The sequence below is a fragment of the Elephantulus edwardii genome, unplaced genomic scaffold (assembly GCF_000299155.1).
Source record: "Elephantulus edwardii isolate Elephantulus edwardi_28Jun2011 unplaced genomic scaffold, EleEdw1.0 scaffold00323, whole genome shotgun sequence".
NCBI lineage: Eukaryota > Metazoa > Chordata > Mammalia > Macroscelidea > Macroscelididae > Elephantulus > Elephantulus edwardii.
This window is the reverse complement of record NW_006400073.1, coordinates 2,223,143-2,244,280: the sequence shown is the minus strand read 5'-3', so window position 1 is coordinate 2,244,280 and position 21,138 is coordinate 2,223,143. Positions and strand designations below refer to the sequence as shown.

At 38.4% G+C, this 21,138-nt stretch overlaps 1 protein-coding gene across 1 annotated transcript in view; it reads left to right on the top strand.

The window, feature by feature from the left end:
* ARHGAP32 (Rho GTPase activating protein 32) overlaps positions 1-21,138 on the top strand; it is a 385,046-nt gene that overhangs the window by 113,433 nt on the left and 250,475 nt on the right. Inside the window, exon 5 of the mRNA XM_006901383.1 lies at positions 8,758-8,844. Coding sequence (XP_006901445.1) covers positions 8,758-8,844 — 87 coding nt within the window. The remainder of the gene's footprint in view (positions 1-8,757; positions 8,845-21,138) is intronic.

Here is a 21,138-nt window from a genome sequence, read left to right as displayed (position 1 = left end):
TCTGGTATTCCCTGCTTTCAGCTAAGATCCATCTAACATCAGCTGCAATATCCCTAGTAGCATGACCCCTTTTAAACCTATCTTGGACTTCTGGCAGTTCTCTGCTATTGTGCTGTTCCAGTAGTTTTTGGATAATCTTCAGTAGAATCTTGCTTGCATGTAAAATTAATGATATTGTTATATATAGTTTCCACACTCTGTTGGGTCACCCTTCTTTTGGATGGGAACAAATATAGATCTCTTCTAGTCAGTTGGCCAAGTGGTTGATCTCCATATTTCTTGGCAGAACTTGGTGAGCACATCCAGGACAGCATCTGTTAGCTGAAGTATCTCAATTGGGATACCATTTACTCCTGGGGCCTTATTTTTTGCTATTTCCTTCAGAACAGCCTGAACTTCTTCCTTCATCACCATAGTATCTTGCTCATATGTTGTTTCATGAAATTCTTCTGTGTCTGCCAATTCCTCTCGATACGGTGACTCAGTATATTCTTTCCATCTTCTTTTAATACTTCCTGGATCATTTACTATTCTTCCTAAAGCATCCTTGATTATAGCAACTCGAGGTTTGAATTTGTTCTTCGGTTCCTTGAGCTTAAGAAATGCAGGAGAATTGATGCCTTTAAGCTGTGGTGCTGGAGAAGAGTATTGAGAATACCCCGGACTGCTAGGAAAACAAACAGATTCATCCTGGAAAGGGTTAAACCGGGCAGCTCCCTGGAGGCAAGGATTCTGAGACTCTGTCTAACATACTTTGGACATGTTAGGAGACACTGGTCCTTGAAGAGGGATATCATGCTTGGTAGGGTAGAGGGACAGCGCAGGAGGGAAAGGCCCTCTATGAGGTGGATTGATTCAGTGACTGGGGTAATCAGGATGGGTGTATCGGAGACCGTGAGATTGGCACAGTACAGAGCAGAGTTTAGGACTGTTGTACGCAAGCGACTCGATGGCACATAACAACAACAACAACATAGTCTTTTTCTCTTGTGAGCATCTGCAACTTTGTCTATTCAGAGCTCTTTGTACTCTTTCATCTTTGCTGAGTTGTTTTTTTTAAGATATTACTTTAAAATTATTTTGAACACATTTTGTTGATGGTAGAAGCGTAGAATTGTACACCTTAATTGTAAAAGCTATAAATGGAACTACTGTGTTGTTGTTATTATGCGTCATTGAGTCAAGAACTACTCTTAGAGACCCAACAACAGACCTGAGTCCTTTCTTATTCTTTGCCATCTTCACCATCTCTCAAGCACTAGAACCTGTTGTAGTTATAATGTCAGTCTATCTTGTTGGGGTTCTTCCTCTCTTTGACTTAACTCTCTACCTTTCTAAGCGTGATTTCCTTTTCCAAGGAATCAACTTTCTAGCAACATGTTCACAGTGTTAGCAGTGAAGCTTTGCCATCCTTGTCTTCAAGGAACCCTCTGGCTGCACCTTTTCCCAAAACATGTCTGTTCATTCTTGGCAGTTCATTACATATTCAATGCTCTTTCTAACACTACACCTCAAAGAAACACTGCATGTTCTTCTTTGTTCTTTCGTCTTCTTCTTTGATCTTTCTTATTACTTGTCCAGCTCTGAGATGCATAACAAGTGATTGGAAAGAGCATGGTCTGAATCAGGCACACCTTAGTCCTCACCCTGACATCATTGTTCTTTAGTATTTTGGAGAGGTCCCCGACAGTGGACTTGCCCAAAACAGTACATCTCCTGATCTCATGACTGAAGAGTTTCAATTGTTGATCCAAGCAAAGTGAAATTGTTGACAACTTCAATCCTTTCTCCATCTAGCATGATGTTGCCTTTTGGCTCAGTGGTAAAGACCTTTGTTTTCTTGATGTTGAGATGTAGTCCATATTGGAGACTTTGATCTCATTCCGGAAGCAGTTCATAACTTTCTCAGTTTTAGCAAGCAAATTTGTACATCTGTGTAAGGCAATTTATTGATGAGTCCTCCTCATATCTTGATGCCACATTCTTCTTCATGGAGTCTGGCTTCGTGGATTATTTGTTCAGTGTACAAATTGAATCGGTACAGAGAAAGGATACAACCCTGATTCACACCCTTCCTGATTTTCAACTATACAGTGTTACCTTGTTCCATTCGAACAACAGCTTCTTAGTCTAGGTATAGATAAAATGTCAGCTTTTCTGATGTCAGATGAATCCTGGATGAAAGCAGAGACTTATTGTTGTTGTTATGTGCCTTTGAGTCATCTGCGATTCATAGTGACTCTCTGTACAACAACCCTAAATCCTGCCCTATCCTGTGCCAATCTTATTGTCTCTGACACACCTATGCCCTTTACCACAGTCACTGAATCAATTCATTCTGTCAAGGGTCTTCCTCTCTTGCACTGTCACTCCACTTTCTTAAGCATGATGCCCTTCTCCAAGGACTGGTCCCACCTTGCAACATGTCCGAAGTATGTCAGATAAAGCTTCAGAATCCTTGCCTGCAAGGAGCAGCCTGGTCTCACCCTTTCTAGAATGAACCTAGTTTTTCTCCTAGCAGTCCATGATATATACTCTTCTCCACCACTATAGCTCAAAGGCATCAATTCTCCTTATATCATTCCTAGTCATTGTCCAGCTTTCTGATGCATAGCAAATGATTGTGGAGACTATTTCCTGGATCTCCAGACTGACATAATTGTTCTTCAGTACTTTGGAGCGGTCTCTGACTGCAGACTTTCACAATGCAATTCATCTTTTAATTTCCTGGCTTCTAAATAAGATAATACCAAAAGAATATCTATTTGCCTTTTATTGACTATGCAAAGGCATTTGACTGTGTGGATCAGAACAGACTGTAACTAACATTGAGAACTGTCATGTGACTGTAATGTGACCCAGTAATTCCAATTCTAAATATATACTCAAAAGACTTAAAACATAGTGAAAGAGAGATGTGCACATCAATCTTCATTGTAGTACTGCTCACAATAGCTAAAAGGTAGAAACAACTTAAATGTTCATCTGCAAAAGAATCAATTAATAAAATATAGTGCATACACACAATGGAATACTATTTACCCTGTAAGAGAAAAGAAATTTTGATATATGCTGCAGTATGGATAAAACTTAAAGACATCATGCTAAGGAAACTAAGGAAGTCATAAAGGTACAAATACTATATGACTTCACTCACATAAAAAGATAAGGAAAGATAATAAGCTAAAATTTATGAGTGGTTACCAGGAACTGCAGAGAGATCACAATTGTCAACAGACGTGGAAAAATTACAGTGATTAAAGGCGGGGATGCACATTGGAGTATTGTAATTGTTGTAATAAGATGTAAAACAAGTGAATTGACAAAAAGACAAAAGTTGTGTGCTTGATTTATTAACAGCAATGCCAGTAAAAGCATAGCTGCTCAAGATGCTTATGTCCTGCGAAGCCTAATACTTCATGGTTTCTTGGTTTGAGTGTTTCATGGGGCATCCCAGTTAACTGCCCTTTTATTCCTCATCCTAGTTTATTGCATAATGCATGAGGTCTAAAAATCTTACAGGCATCCATTTAAGGCACAGAAATTGGGCATTACTGACATTTTAGACAAAGACACTATACAAGTATCTTGATCAGAAGGGGAAATTTAGAACAAAAGTTTCTGTTCTTAGATATATTAGGCTTTCTAGACCCATGGTATGTGATGACCACCTGAAAACTACTGTTGCCTTGAGAGATAATTTGTCAGTCCTCAGACTAGCTGTTGTTGTTGTGTTCCATCGAGTCAGAACAAACCCATAGCAGACCCTGAGGCAGGTTTTCAAAGGCAGTAAATCACACTGGAGGAGATTGTCCATCCTTCTCCAGCTTAAACCATTATATCCTCTAAGATCTTGAAATAAAGCAGTAGTTTATATTAGCCAGTAAAAATGTCTACCATGGTATTTTCAGTTGTTTCTGTACACCTGAAAGGTTGGATAATGAATAAGGAAGATCAAAGAAGAAATATCAATGATTCCTTATTATGTTGTTTGTGAAGAATATTGCATATCCCATGGACTAAAAAAAAAGCAACCCTCAAAAAACACCAAAACAGGATTCTTAGAGGGCAATGACTTTATCTTAGTCAGGGAAGAGCAAGTAAGAAAAGAATAATTAGAATTTTTTTTTCTTTCCTCCTCCTTAAGCTCACTTACACACTTTTATTATTATTATTATTAATTTTAATGAAAGTTTGAGACACTTTGGATTTCCATTCATTTTTGTTGTGCTTTTCTCCCTGCCCACTTCTCCTCCCCACCCACCCCATTCGCTCTTCTCTTTGAAAAGTAAAAGAAAAAAATTTCTTCCATCTCAATACAGTCCCTCCTCCCAGATCCACTCCACTATGCAGGCTTCATTCTGGACTCCTGTAATGACAATGATACCTAATCATATATCCCTTTTAAACAGTTCTCTCCCTCATCTTTTTCAATGCAATATACATAATTTATCCCATCTTTCTCAGTCATCCTGATGTCAGTCCCGTTTCACAACAGTGGCACCATGCTGTATTTGTCCTTTTGTGACTGAGATATTTCACTCAACATAAAGTCCTCCAGGGTCACCCATTTTGTTTAATATTTTATGAGTTCCTTGTTTTTCAATGCAGCATACTATTCCATTATGTGAATGTACCATAGCTTCTCTATCCATTCGTTTGATGGGCACTTAGGTTCTTTGGAACTCTTTGCTATTGTGAACAAAGCTGCGATAAATATGGGTGTGCCTATATCTGCTTGGGTAGCAGTTATGGTTTCATTAGGGTATATTCCCAGTAGTAGAATTGCTGGGTCAAATGGTATTTCTATTTCCAACTTTTTGAGAAAGCACCATACTGCCTTCCATAGTGGTTGCACCATTTTACATTCTCACCAACAGTGAATAAGGGTTCTAGTTTCTCCACAACCTCGCCAGCATTTGTTGTTTGCTATTCTGTTAAATTTTACTGTTCTTACTTGGGTCAGATGATAGCTCATAGTTGTTTTGAATTGCATCGCTCTTAGAACTACGGATTTTTAACATTTCTTCATGTGTTTGTGTGCCATTTGAATGTCTTCTTTTGTGAAGTGTCTGTTCATATCCTTTGACCATTTTGCAATTGGGAAATCAGCACTATAACTTATTTCCCTTATAGGTTACTCTTTGTTTCTCCCTTGCTGCTTTAAGAATTCTCTCTTAATTTTGGTTTTTGCAAATTTGACTATGATATTCCTTGATATTTTTCTTTTGGTATCTATTCTATATGGTGTTTGCTCAGTTTCTTCAATATGTATTCTCTCATGCCTGGGAAGTTTTTTTAATAGTAATTCTTCCACAACTTTTTCAGTGTCTTTACTTGCTTCTTCCTGTTCTTGGATTCTGATGATGCACATGTTATTTCTCTTGATGATGTCCGACATTATTTTTAGGGTTTCTTCTTTTTCCTTCTTTTTTTGATTCTGCTTTTTGCTCTAGCAGATTAGTGTTGACAATTCTAACTTCTGTTTCACTGGTTCTGTGTTCTATCTCTTCAACCCTGTTCAAATGTCCATCAATCATGTTGACAGCATCTGAAACCTTGGACCTCATATTTTAGATCATGGTTTCTTGTTTTTCCGGTGCCTTTAATGCATTTATGGATTTATTTTTTCTTTAAGCTCCTCCTGATTTTTGCTTGCAGTGTCCTGTAATTCTTTAAGTTTGTTTTTCACCCATTCAAAATACTCAATCATTGTTCTTTTGAATTCTGTGTCAGGAAGTTCATCAGACTTTCTGGCTTCAGGAAATCCATTGCTACTCTGTTGCTTTTTTGAGGTGGAATCTTACTTTGGGCTTGTGGGTGAGTGAGGTAGTCTGCTTCTTTTGGAACATTGAACACAGATGCTTATGGGAGGGGGGTGTGGGGAAGACCTGAATGGAAAACCAGGAAGTTTGGTTTTCCCCTCAAGAACTGGATCTGCCACCACAGTCGTGCTCCAGCTGTCTCACTCCTTCTTACTTAACATGGTGGGGTCTCACAGTTGGGTAAGCAATAACCTGTGATCCCCTCATATGTACATCACTTAATTTCTTGCTGTCCTGCTTGCTCTTAGTGGATGGATCCTGCTGCAGCTGACTGCTCCCAGCTGTCTTCTTGCTCCCCACAGAGGCTCACTGTGCCCAGCCGATGCTCACTCTACCCTGCTGATGTTTGCAGCTCCCACAGCTCCCAAATGTTCATGTTGATCTGTAGCAATGTTTTGAGGAGTACCTATATATTTTTGCTCCATTTCAGGCCTTGGGCCTGACAGCAGCTTGTTTCTCATAATACATGAGTGACCGAGGAGGAAGCCTTTTGTTCCCTTCTGGAAGTGGCTTCTCACCTCCGTTGAGGGGCCCATGACCTCCCTGTTGGTTCAGTAAGGGGTCCCACATAGTCAAGCCAGACAGCAGTTTGTTCCTCAAAGTACCTGCTTGCTCTTGGCAGGTGGGTCCCACAGTGTCTCAGCTCCAATTACAGTTTTTGTACAACTTGCAGAATATTGTCATTGTCACAAATTATACATAAAGCAATTATTGAATTTGTTAAAGTTTAAAGAAAATAATCTTGTGATTTTGTGGTTAATTTGGTTCATTTGGCTGTAAGAGTGAGGATATTTATTATCTTTTAAGGATATTTATTAGCAGAAGGATTTAAGAAGTATTTACCATTTTCTGCGTTTGTAAATTGAGAAATATTTTCCTACACCTTTTATTTCTTTTTAACTATAATGGCAACTAATATTTGTTAATCCTTACTGAATGTAAGGTTTCTTGGTGAATACTTTGCATCCATTGTCTCATTTCATACTTAGAAAGCTGAAGGTATATGTTACCTGAAAAGTAACCATCACTGGTATCTTTATCATCTTGCTTGTTTTGCCATTTTTCCTGTTCCCTACTCACTCGACTCATTTCTGTTACAATCAGGCTCTAGAGACAGGCAACATTAAGAACAAGTGTCGTGAATTATCTCCTCAGTCACAAACAGCGTACTTAACCTGTCATGAGCAAAATGGAGATGGTGATGAAGATAGTGGTGGTGGTTAACCATAGGGTCACACAATTTTATGGGTAGAGTGAGGGATGGGTAAAGGAAATAGGAATGACCCAGTATGAAAAACAAGGTATATGAATTTTGTCAGTAAACCAGTATAAAATAAAAATTTTATTATGGTTAACACTCTGCCTTCATGTTGGTGAGAAAGAAGCAGAAGAGTAGGAATTGTCTTGCCATTGTGTGGAGATAGTCCAGCTCACTTATATGTGATGGTTACTTTTCAGGTGCAGTAGTTGTCCTTGTGAAAATTTGGGCTTTTTATTCAAGATTTTTTAAATTTTTGGTAGAATCTTTATGTTTGCATGCCACTGCTCCAACACTAAATTTTAGTGTGTAAAATAAATTTGTAAACTCAGTCATGCAGACTTTCAAAGGTCAATCTGAAACAAAACCCGTATGCATGGTGAACTTGGTAACCCACTTTTCAATATAGCAATAGTCTGAGACCTGTTAGACCATTTGTTATATGTGCTGTGTCTCAGAGCCTGTTCCATGTATTCTTTTTATTTATCTGTCCTGGTGTGATGCAGGGTGCCATGTATCGGGCTGAAGACTTAAAAGTTGGCATTTTGAACAGACACATGATCATTTCTATGCTCAAAATCACTGGCAACAATGGAGATGCAAATCAAAACCACAGTGAGATGCCATCTCACCTTAGTAGCAGTGGCAAAGTTTAACAGGACCGCAAGTAATAAATGTTGGAGAGCATGAGGTGAGATAGGAACTCTTATAAGTTGTTAGTGAGATTGTAAAATGGTACAATCACTCTTGAAGGCAGTTGGGCACTTCCTCAGAAAGCTGAACGGAGAAATTCCATATGACCCAGATAATGAGAACTAAGGAAAAGACAGAAACTAGTACACCAGTGTTCATAGAAGCATTATTCACCATCATGAGAACATGGAAACAGCCCAAATGTCCAGCTACAATAGAATGGATTTATAAATTATGCTATATTTACATGCAGCACGAAGGAGCCATAATTGTGTAAATTACAACCTAACTTCGGAGGGACTGGAGAGCATTATGCTAAGTGAACTAATCTGGTCCCACAAGAACAAATACTGTATAAGACCAGTATTGTAGAACATGTATCCAAGGGATGAGGATGGGTGGGGGGGGTAGTGGTGGTGGTTAACCATAGGGTCACACAATTTTATGGGTAGAGTGAGGGATGGGTAAAGGAAATAGGAAGACCCAGTGTGGAAAAACAAGGTATATGAATTTTGTCAATAAACCAGTATAAAATAAAAATTTTATTTTTTAAAAAAAGTTGACAGAATCCATCCTGTGTAAGAAAAATGGACAGTCTCTACCCATGAATATTTAAATCTGATGGAGGGTTGATTTCAGTTGAAATTATCTCTCTGGCATTAGATTTTGTTTTCAAATGTAAATTAAGGGAAAAAACACCTCATCTTGAATAAATGGGTCATATTTTCTACTGCCCACACATACTATTTGAATGTTACAAAGAAATGTTAAATATAAGTTGGGAAAGTTTTTTTGGTTTTTTTTTTTTTTTAAGCTTGTGAATTCTTTCTTAATATGCCTTAAGGAATAGATTTTGAAAGAAGAGAAATCTTGGGTTAGATTGACATGGAGTCTTTTTCAGATAGTGCATAAAGCTTGTTCTTGTGCATTTCCCATGGGTATCTCTTCCTGTCTGCTGATATTTTTTCTTCTGTAATGCAGCTTTCACTTTCAGAAGAACAGAACGAAGTAACAAAAAATGGCTGTGAATCAAAAGAGTTGGTCTACCTCGTGCAGATTGCTTGTCAGGTAATTTTCTATTTCACATATATTTTTAAATAATGATTTGTAATTATTTCTCAATTCCTTCTGATACATTGTTTCTTACCCTTGTTAATGAGGTGTTCTCCACAGAAAGAGACTAACCCAACATTGAAATGCAACTGAATAAAGCATGATTGTTTTTTAATAAAAAATGTCCTTTTAAAAAGAAATAAGTGTATCACACAATGGTATGTAAAATACACATTTTAGCATTGCAGCTACCCTATTTTCTTGTAACATTTCTGAAATATTTGTAAGCAGACAGTAACCAGATGTCTCATTTTCATTTTTCTAACAGTCACATTGACATTTCTATGTATATTCAAAGTTCTAGGGTCCTAATTCTTAGGAAGTTGCACTGCTTCCCCAAAGATGGCACTTTTGTGGTGGTTCAGACCCACCACTGACCCTACAGAAGAGAGAAGTCTCCTCCTGTGAAAAATATACAGCCTCTGAAAACTCAACATAGGGCTGGCGATGAATTTTGTCAGACTCAGTGACACTGAGATTGAGTTTTGATGTATGGTCAGAGTTGGGCAATCAAGTTATTTCATCCAATTAATACTTAGCAGAATTAATATACTAATTATAAGTATATGAAATAGATGTAGTTGATCATAAGATTTAAAGAATTAGATATTGGTAACATTTTTTTAAAAAAAATAATGCTAGGTGATCTTTGTCTTGTTGTTGTTGTTATGTGCCGTCGAGTCATTTGCGACTCATAACGACCCTATGTACAACAGCCATAACCGTGCTCTATTCCGTGCCAATCTCATTGCCTCTGACACACCCATCCCGATTACCCCAGTCACTGAATCAATCCACCTCATAGAGGGTCTTCCCCTCCTGCGCTGTCCCTCTACTCTACTCAGCATGATGTCCCTCTCTAAAGGCCTGTCTCTCCTTACAACATGTCCAAAGTATGTCAGGTGAAGCCCCAGAATCCTTGCCTTCAAGGGGCAGCCTTGTTCAACCCTCTCTAGGATGAATCTGTTTGTTTTCTTGGCAGTCCATGGTACATTCAATACTCTTCTCCAGCACCACAGCTCAAAGGCGTCAATTCTCCTTCTATCCTCCCTAGTCATTGTCCAACTCTCTGATGCATAACAAGTGATTGCAAACACCATGGCCTGTATCAGGTGTACCTTTGTCTCCAGAGAGACACCGTTGCTCTTGAGTACTTTAGAGAGGTCCCTAACCGTAAGACTTTCCCATCGCAATACGTTTTTTGATTTCCTGGCTACTGATGCCAAGAGTGTTGACCGTGGAGCCGAGCAAACTGAAGCTGTGAACACTCTCAATCTCTTCACCATCCATCCTGATGCTACCGATTAGTCCGGTGGTGAGAATTTTTGTCTTCTTAACATTGAGCCTCAGTCCATACTGAAGGCTGCAGTCCTTGACCCTCTGCAGTAAGTGCATGAGGTCCTCCTCAGTTTCAGCAAACAGGGTTGTGTCATCTGCATAACGCAGATTGTTAATAGATCTTCCACCAATCCTGATGCCACAATTCTCCTCATAGAGCCCAGCCTCTCAGATAATCTGCTCTGCATACATGTTGAAAAGGTATGGAGACAGAATGCATCCCTGGCGTACACCCTTCCCAATTTTGAACCATGCAGTGTTACCCTGCTCTGTTCTGACTACTGCCTCTTGGTCCAAGTATAGGTTTCACATTAGCACGATTAAATGTTCTGGGATTCCCATTCTTCTCAGAGTCAGCCACAGTTTGTTATGATCCATGCAGGCAAATGCCTTTGCATAACCAATGAAACACATATAGACAGTCTTCTGGTATTCTCTGCTTTCAGCTAAGATCTATCTAACATCAGCTACAATATCCCTAGTACCACGACCCCTTCTAAACCCAGCCTGGACTTCTGGCAGTTCTCTGCTGATGTACTGTTCCAGCCATTTTTGGATAATATTCAGTAGAATCTTGCTTGCATGTGAAATCAATGATATTGTTCTATAGTTTCCACACTCAGTTGGGATCTTTGTCTTAGAGGTCATTTTTTTCCAAACTAATATAGTAACTTCATTTATGAGATGCTAGAGAGGAACTTAAGGGGAATTCAAGATAAAGTAAACTGTTTCAGACTTCAGAATAAACAATAAATTTAGGATATTTATCATGCAAATTAATAAATCCTTTTCCTGAAAATAAAAAGAGGAAAAACCATAGTTAGTAAACACTAAAACAATAGCCATGGGGGAAAAGGGAAGCAAAGCCATAAATAAGCTTAGCACAGAAATGTAGCCAGACCAAGAAATCAGCAATACCACAAAAAAAAGAAGACAACAAAATGGAAGCAGTAAAATGCATGTGGATAGTTACAGACACTCTGGTGGGGCGGTCACTGAGGGTTATTTTGCTAACCCAAAGTTGGCACCTCGCTGGTGACTGGGGTCCACCAATGACTCTGCAGAAGGATGGTGAGCAGCCTCCTCCCTGCAATTTACTGCTTTTGAAGACCTGTTGGAGGATCAGCCACGAGTTAGTTCCAACTCAAAGGCGGTAAGTTGAGTTGTGCATTGATAATGTGAATGGATTAAATATACTGTTGGTTTTTTTTTATGTGCTGTCAAGTCATCTGAGACTCATAGCAACCCTGTGTACAACAGCTCTGAACCCTGCTCTATCCTGAGCCAACGTTATTGTCTCCAACACACCTACCCTCATTACCTCATTCACTGAGTCAGTCCAACTCATCAAGGGTCTTCCTGTTTAGTGCTGTCCCTCCATTCACACAAACATGATGTCCCTCTCCAAGGACTGGTCCCTCCTTGCAACATACCCAAAGTATGTTAGATGAAGCTTCAAAATCCTTGCCTCCAAGGATCAGCCTGGTCTCACCTTCTCTAGGATGAACCTGTTTGTTCTCCTAGCAGTACATGGTATATTCAATACTCTTCTCCAACACCACAGCTCAGTCATCAATTCTCATTCTATCATCCCTAGTCATTGTCCAGCTTTCTGATGCATAGCATGCAATTGTGAAGACTATGGCCTAGAACAGAAGCACCTTAGTCTCCATACTGATATTGTTGTTCTTCAGTGCTCTGGAGATGTCTCTGACAGCTGACTTTCCCAAGTCAGTTTGTCCTTTGATTTCCTAGCTGTTGGTACCAAAAGTGTTGCTTGTAGAGCCAGGCAAACTAAAGCTGTTAACAATTTCAATTTCTTCACCATCTATCATAATGTTGTCACTTGGCCCAGCAGTGAGAGTCTTTGTTTTCTTGATGTTGAGTTTCAATCCATATTGAAGGCTATAGTCCTTCACTTTCTGTAGCAAGTGCTTCAGGTTCTCGTCAGTTTCATTAAGCAAGGTTTTGTCATCTGCACAACGCAGGCTGTTGATGAGTCTTCCTCTGATCCTGATGCCACACTCCTCCTCATATCGTAGAGCCCAGCCTCTCAGATGGTCTGTTGCGTTTATAGATTGAAAAGGTATGGAGATAGGAGACATCCCTGGCATGCACCCTTCCCAATTTTGAGCTATGTAGTGTTTCCTTGTTCTGTTCTGGTGTACTACTCAAAAGAAAGATATTGTGGAGAAGGATAGACTGAATATCAAAGGTTTGAAAAACTAAAGCAAAGAACAATAAAAAAAGAGCAGATGTGGTAATATTAATTTCTGATAAAATAGACTGTAAGACAATAATCAGCGTAATAAAAATAAAGGAAGGGATGGTGTAGAATGATTCAAGGATCAATTTAAAAAGAGGATAATAACTATAATTAATATCTATGCACCTAGGAACAGAGTCCTAGATACTTAAATCACACTTTAAATAGATCTGCTGAGGAAAACAAACCATTTCAAAATAACAGGAGACTTCAGTACACCACTTTCGATGAAGGACAGAATGACTAGAAAGGAACTCAGCAAAGATACAGAAAAACTAATCAATACAATTAAGCAATTTGATATTACAGAGATATGTAGAACACTCCAGCGAAAAAGTGCACAATATAAATTCTTTTCTAATGGGCAGGGAACATTTTGTGAAACAGATATTTGTTAGGTCACAAAGAAAGCCTCAATTAAAAAAAATGTCAAAATAATACAAAATACCTTTTGCATGGCAATGCTATATATTTGAGAAATCAAGAAGAGGAAGGTCATGGGGGGGGAAATTAAGTGTATGTAAATTAAATAACATTCTTCTGGAACATTATTAGGTAATAGATGAAATGAGAAAACAATTCAACTTCCTGAAACAAATTCGAATGACGACAACATACCAGAACCTTTGGGACACAGCAGAAGCAGTTCTCTAGAAGTCTTGGCAGTGTACACACATGAAAACAAAAGAATCAAATTTAACACTTACCCTAGCATTTCCAACAATTTTAAAAACCTAGCAAGCAAAGCTAACAATTTCCAGAAGAAAGGAAATATTACAGATTAGAGCAGAAGTGCATGAATCAGCTCTTTCTGCCAAGGAGCAGCTGATGTATTTGAACCACCATTGAGGCATGGCCTTGTGTTAGCGGAGCAACTCCCTGTGAACTAGGCCACCTGAGTTCTGCAATAGTTCCTTATCCATCTGCTACTCTTTTCTCTTGAGTAGTGCATTTAATCCATTCACATTTGGTTTAACTGTAAACACAGCAACTCATCTTACTGCCTTTGAGTTGAAACCAGCTTGTAGCTGATCCTCCAGCAGGTCTTTAGAAGCTATAAATTGCAGAGCAGAGACTGCTCATCTTCCTTCTTTAGAATCATGTAGGATCCAAGTCACCAGAGAGGTGCCAACTTTGGGTAGCAAAGTAACCCCCAGTGACTACTCTACCAGCATGTCTGTAACTATAAAAAGGATTGGTTCTACTGCTTTCATTTTGTTGCCATCTTGTGTGTGTGTGTGTGTGTGTGTGTGTGTGTGTGTGTGTGTGTGTGTGTGATGGTACTGATTGGTTTGTTCTGTCTTCATTTCTGTGCTGAATTTATTTGAGCATTATCTTTTTCCTTCATTGCTATTGTTTTAGTTTTCACTAACTCTTTATGATTATTCCTCTTTTTATTTTCATGAAATTGTTTATTAATTCACTTTGAGGTTACCTTACATTTACTGTTTTATTCTCAAGTCTAAATCCACGACCAGAGTTCATCATACAGTAGTATACAATATCATATAAAAATTCATTCACTGTCATCAACGGGGTCCATACTAGGTATGCAAATGTGGTTGAACATAAGAAAAACCATCAGCATAATCCACCACAAAAATAAAACAAAGGATAAGAACCAGCTTCCGTCTTTCTTCATCTATCGTGATGTTTCCAATGGACCCAAAGATGAAGATTTAATTTTTTTTATGTTGAGATGTAATCCATATTGATATTTCTGCAGCAGGTACTTTTAAGCCATTTTCACTTTCTTCAAATAAATGAGTCTGTTGATGAGTTTTTCTCCAATCTTAATACATGTATTGATGACCTACATTTCTAACTGTAAATGGCTTGTCAGACTGCTTTTAAAAATCATAGTACTTTGTGTACTTGTTATTTCATCAAAGTAGTAATTCACTATATATTTAATAGGTATCTCTTGTCTACTAAATATTATAATCATTGATGTGTTCCCATGGTTTTCCTTCTGTTCTTGCTATTTATGTCAGCAATAAACTGTTTAAAACTAGCGTAATTATGTTTTAATAACTCAGAAAGGCTCACAATAAAATTTCTAGGAAACTTGAACCCCAAATTTCCAAAGCATCTTTCTTAAGCTACATGCAATCTTGGTTGTTGTTAGGTGCTGTTTGATTGATTTTGACTCAGTGATTCCATTTTAATAGAGTAGAACTTCCCTTTAGTGCTTCCTCAGGTATGCTCTTCATAGGAATGAAGTACCAGGTCTTTCTCCTATAGAGCTCATGGGTGTATTTGAACCATCAGTATTTCTGTTAGCAGGTGATCCTGCTGGGTCAACAGGCTTCCAGGGGAATCTTAGTAGCAGCTACTACAGTGGAACATCTCTATGCTAGTTCCCACCTGTTTCTACATTTTCATGGAATTCTCACTTAGAACAGATGTGAAAGGTTACTTAGTGTTCAAATAAGATAACCTTGACACTGATTCTATCCACCAGTTTTAGAAGCTCTTTATTTACAGATTTCACAAATCTTTGCTGATTTTTTTGTAATTTTTAATACTATACACTTGATATTCTTATTTCACTACAGTGTTTGATCTTGAGGTCAACCTTACTTTTCCTTATTCATTTTTCTTAGAAAATTTAATAGTTGCAGTGTTTCTTCTTTTTCTAAAGTTCATATTCTTTGTTCTTAGCAGAGTTCATCCTGTCTATGCTTCTAAACTCCAGATTTTTTTTCTTTCTTTTTAAATTGTGAACCTAGAAAATGTAAATGCATCTTTCACATTGAGTAGATACAAATCCGTTACTTAGGACTTTGGTCAATCATGTGTCTGACATACTTAATAGATATTAAAACAAACAATATCTCATTCATTTCTTACAACAGTTCTAGTTGGTCAGTACTCTTGTTTCCACTTTATAGTTCAAGATATTTTCTTTACCTGGTTTTCACAGATGAAGCCCAGCTAGCTTAGAATTAGATCATGGAGAAGGTCTTCAAGCTTGGATGAGAGAGTCATTGAAAAAGAAGACCTTCATTGGTTTGGATTAACACAGTGACTGTGGTCTTAGGCACAGTAGCAAGTATGACACTGGTGCACGACTAGGAAGGATTTTATTCTGTGTCACTATAACTAAAACTGATCCTCTGGCATCTAACAAGAGCATACAAATGTAAAAACTATACAGTGAGTAGTGGAGATCAAGTCAGAACTGATGATTTTGAATTATGTGTAGATCCATAGCATATGGATAATAGCATATACTAAAGTTACTGTGATGCTAGAAGCTACACTACTAGTATTTAAAATACCACCATGGTCACCCACCATGGGCAGGTTTCAAGGGAGTATTCAGATCCAGATTAAGTAGTAGGACTGACCACTTCTGAAATAAGAGGGCTTTGAAATCTCTGTGAGTAACAGAAACATTGTTGCATATAGTGCCAGAAGATGAGCCCTTTAAATTTAAAGGCTTTCATGAAATGAAAAGAAACAGCTGCAAACATACATTAATACTGGAAATGTATGAAATGTGAATGAATCTAGGAATATTGAAAGTTGTCAGAAATGAAATGGAATACAAAAGATTGACATCTTAGGTGTTGGTTAGTGAAATGACTTAATTTTGGCCATTTTAATTATTCCATTATATTATAGGAATAACAAAGAAGATTAGAAATAAGAAAGAACATTTCAAGATCTAGCCTGAAGTTCAATGACGTGAATGACAGACAGGCTGCCATCCATACATATTCAAAGATGACCTGTTAACATGACTATTATTCAAATATAGGCACCAGCCACTAAAAGCAAAGAGCAAGACATTGAGGATTCTTGCACAGGAGATGAAGATGCTTTAGTATTAATCAGTGACTGGACTTGAAAATATAGAAGGGCTCCTGTGATTGGAACATTAGACTTCGGTGACAAAAATGAAACTGGAGTTCATATGAGAGAATTTTGCATTATCAGTAATATATGCATTACCCTTAACTAAAAATCATTACCAACCCTAAAATATGGCTGTTGGTGTATCCTAACTACATTTAAATACTATTACAAGAATACTTTTGATTCACTGAACACCAGTGACTGAAGACTAGGTAAGTTATGGGATGGTATCAAGGGCATCATCCATAAAGAAAGCAAAAGATCAATACAAAAACAGGAGAAAAAAGAAAAGACCAAAATGGATCCCAGAAGTGATTCTGAAACTTGCATTAGAGCATATAGAGTCAAAACAAAAAAGAAATCTTGAAGAGAGATGAACAGAAGATTTCAAAGGATAGCTTGAGAAGACATAGTATTATAACAAAATCTGCAGAGAACTGGAGTTAGAATACCAAAAGGGAAGAGCACACTTGACATTTCTCAAACTGACAGAGATCGGCAGGGGTGGGGTTGGGGGTGGTGGTGTGGAAATCAAGCCTTGAGTTGCAAAATTCTATGGACAAAATCTTATATCATGCAAGAAGCATCAAAAGAAAGTGGAAAGAATATACAGTCACTGTACCAAAATGAATTGTTCAACAATATACCATTTCAGGAAATAGCATATAATCAAGAACTAGTGGTAATGAAAGAAGAATTTCAACAGAATGTGGAAACTACAGAACAATCTCACTGATATCACATGCAAGCAAGATTTTACTGAAGATTATCCAAAAACGACTGGAACAGCACATCAGCAGAGAACTACCAGAAGTCCAGGCTGGGTTTAGAAGGGGTCATGGTACGAGGGATATTGTAGCTGATGTTAAATGGATCTTAGCTGAAAGCAGTGAATACCAGAGGAATGTCTATCTGTGTTTCATTGACTATGCAAAGGCATTTGACGGTGTGGATCATAAAAAACTATGGCTGACTCTGAGAAGAATGGGAATCCCAGAACACTTGATCGTGCTAATGCGAAATCTATACTTGGACCAGGAGGCAGTCATCAGAACAGAGCAAGGGAATACTGCATGGTTCAAAATTGAGAAGGGCGTGTGCCAGGGATGCATCTTATCTCCATACCTTTTCAACCTATATGCAGAACAGATTATCCGGGAGGCTGGGCTCTATGAGGAGAAATGTGGGGTAAAGATTGGTGGACGATTTATCAACAATCTGCATTATGCAGATGACACAACCCTGCTTGCTGAAACTGAAGAGGACCTGAAGCGCCTGCTGCAGAGTGTCAAGGACTGCAGCCTACAATATGGATTGAGGCTCAATGTCAAGAAGACAAAGATTCTCACCACTGGACCAATTGGCAGCATCAGGATGGATGGTGAAGAGATTGAGATTGTACACAGCTTTAGTTTGCTTGGCTCCATAGTCAACAGTCTTGGCACCAGCAGCTAGGAAATTAAAGGCGCATTGTCATGGGAAAGTCTGCTGTTAGGGACCTCTCCAAAGTACTGAAGAGCAATGGTGTCTCTCTGGAGACTAAGGTGCATCTGATACAGGCCATGGTCTTCACAATCACTTGTTATGCATCGGAGAGTTGGACAGTGACCAAGGAGGATAGAAGGAGAATTGATGCCTTTGAGCTGTGGTGCTGGAGAAGAGTATTGAGAATACCATGGACTGCTAGGAAAACAAACAGATTTGTCCTGGAAAGGGTTAAACCGGGTGACTTCTTGGAGGCAAGGATTCTGAGGCTCCGTCTAACATACTTTGGACATGTTGTGAGGAGAGACCGGTCCTTGGAGAAGGACATCATGCTTATGAGGGTGGAGAGACAGCACAGGAGGAGAAGGCCCTCTATGAGGTGGATTGATTCAGTGACTGGGATAATCGGGGTGGGAGTGTCAGAGCCAGTGCGATTGGCACAGGACAGAGCAGAGTTTACGGCTGTTGTACGTAGGGTCACTATGAGTCGCAAGTGACTCAACGGCACATAACAACAACAACAACAACTGAAGCCGTTGACAGAAATTGAATCACTAATTGAAATACAAACTGTGGTGTTACAATAAAAAAATACAACCGTGGATATGATCAGTAGTCTATGCTAGGAAGTTTTGAAAACAGCTACCCAACTAATTGACTGGAAGCGACCCATATTTGTTCTGATTTTTAAAAAAACAGCAGTGTAACAAAGTGCTCTGGTTGCCTCATGGTAAGAAGCTGTGCTGCATTACCGAAGGCACACGATACGAATCCACCAGCTGCTTCCCAAGAGAAGGATGGACAGTTTCATGCTCTTCAATTAACTGCCTCTGAAAACCCACTGAAGGTTCAGCAAGGGGTTGGTCTGATTTGACGTAGAAGTCTTTGAACAATGCAATTAATATCACATTCAAGTAAAATCTTGCAGAAGATTACTAAAAATAGCTGGAACAGTGCATTATCACTGAACTTCAGAAATTTAACTTGGATTCAGAATAGACCCTGACAAGAGGGCTGATGTCAGATGGATCTTGGCTGAAAGTAGACAATACAAGAAAGATTGTAACTTGTACTTTATTGACTCTTGTAAAGCATTTGACTATGCAGGCTATAACAAATGTAAGTTTGATAAATGAGAATTCCAAAACACTTAATTGTGTTCATGTGAAATCTATACATAGACCAGGAAGCAGTTGTACAAACAGAAGAAGGAAACACAGCATAGTTTAAAGTCAGGAATCTTACCAGAGGAGTTCCCTTTGTCCCTAACTATTCTGTTGTTCATTATTTTACGAAGCTGGCCTATGTGAAGAAAAATGTGGCATCATGCTTGGTGGAAGACTTACCTACAGCCTCTGCTGTACAGATTACACAGTTTTACTTAAAGGAAGCTTTTGCTTTAAAAGATCAAAGAATATAGCCTTCAATATGGGTTATACCTCAACATCAAGAAAGCAAAAGTTCTCACCACTGGACAGGTAGGAAACATCTTAATAAAATGGAGAAAAGATTGAAACTTTTAACAACTTCATCTTACTTGATACCAGAAGTCAGGGGATCAAAAGACATATTGTCTTGTAAAGTATACAGTCAGGGACCTCTCCAAATTACTGAGGAGAAATGATGTCAGCTTGAAGACAAAGATGTGCCAATTTGGGCAATGATCTTTTAAATCCCTTGCAATGCATCTGAGAACTGTACAATAAATAAAGATAACAAAATAATAATTGATTCTTTTGAGCTGTAGTGTTGGAGATGAATACAAAATCTCCCATGGACTGCCAAAAGAACAAACAGGTAAGTCTTGGAGAAAGTACAGGCAGCATCCTTTTTGGAAGCAAAGATGGCAGAGCTTTGTCTACATATTTTTAGTATGTTATAAGGAGAGGTTATTCATTAAAAGGGACTTCATGTTTGGGAAAGTGGAAGGTCAGTGAAAGAGAGATAACCCTTAAGCGGGAACTACTGCTGCAGTGATCACTTAGAAATGTTGAGAATGGCACAGGATAGGACAGGATTCAGATCTGTTGTTCATAGGGTTGCTATGAGTTGTGTTTGACTGAATGGCATCTAATAAAAACAACAACAATAATAATTGCTTCAGATTGAATTTCTAGCAGTTCTCTGTCAAGATCCTGATCATTCCACCCATTTCAACAATAATTTTAGCAATGTTTTGTTTGTGCATGCATGATGTTAGTAATATTGTTAGATAGCTTTCACACATTGTTAGATCACTTTTCTTTGGAATGGGAACAAATATCTCTTTACAATACTGAAGAGCAAGGTGATCACTTTAAAGATTAAGGTGCACCTGACTCAAAAAGTATGGCATTTTCAGTTGCTTTATATGTGTGTGAAAGTTGAGGAACGAATAAGGAATGATGAAGAATTTCTATCTTTGAATTGTGGTCTTGGGAAAGAGTATATACCATGGACATTGAAAAGGAGAAGCAAATCTTTCTCTTTTTTAAATATTTATTTTTTAATTGTTAATTTTAATGAAGGTTTTCCATTCATTCATTGTTGCATTTTTCTACCTGATCCCCTCACCTCCCCCCCCCACACCAGTTTGCTCTTCTCTTGGAAAAGTAAAATTGTTTCATTGTTATACAGTCTTCCCCCCCCCCACTCCGAGTCCACTGTTGTAAGCACCCCTCATTGTGGACTCTTGTCATGATAATAATACCTAATCATATATCGCTTTTAAACGGTTCTTTCCCTCATCTGTTTCAATGCAATATACATAATTTATCCCATCTTTCTTGGTCTCCGCCCTTCCTCATGTCAGTCCCATTTTACAACAGTGGCACTATGCTATATTTGTCCTTTTGTGACTGAGATATTTCACTCAGCATAAAGTCCTCCAGGGTCACCCATTTTGTATAATATTTCATAAGTTCTTTGTTTGTCAGTGCATCATAGTACTCTTTTGTGTGAATATAACAGAGCTTCTCTATCCATTCGTTTGTTGATGGGCACTAAGGTTGTTTCCAAGTCTTTGCTATTGTGAACAAAGCTACAATAAACATGGGTGTGCATATATCTGCCAGGGTGATAGTTGTAGTTTCTTTAGGGTATATTCACAGTAGTGGAATTGCTGGGTTAAATGGTATATCTATTTCCAGCTTTTGGAGAAAGCGCCATAGAGCGTTCCATAGTGGTTGCACTATCCTTCTATCCTCCTTGGTTATTGTCCAACTCTCTGATGCATAAGAAGTGATTGCGAAGACCATGGCCTGTATCAGACGCACCTTAGTCTCCAGAGAGACACCATTGCTCTTCAGTACTTTGGA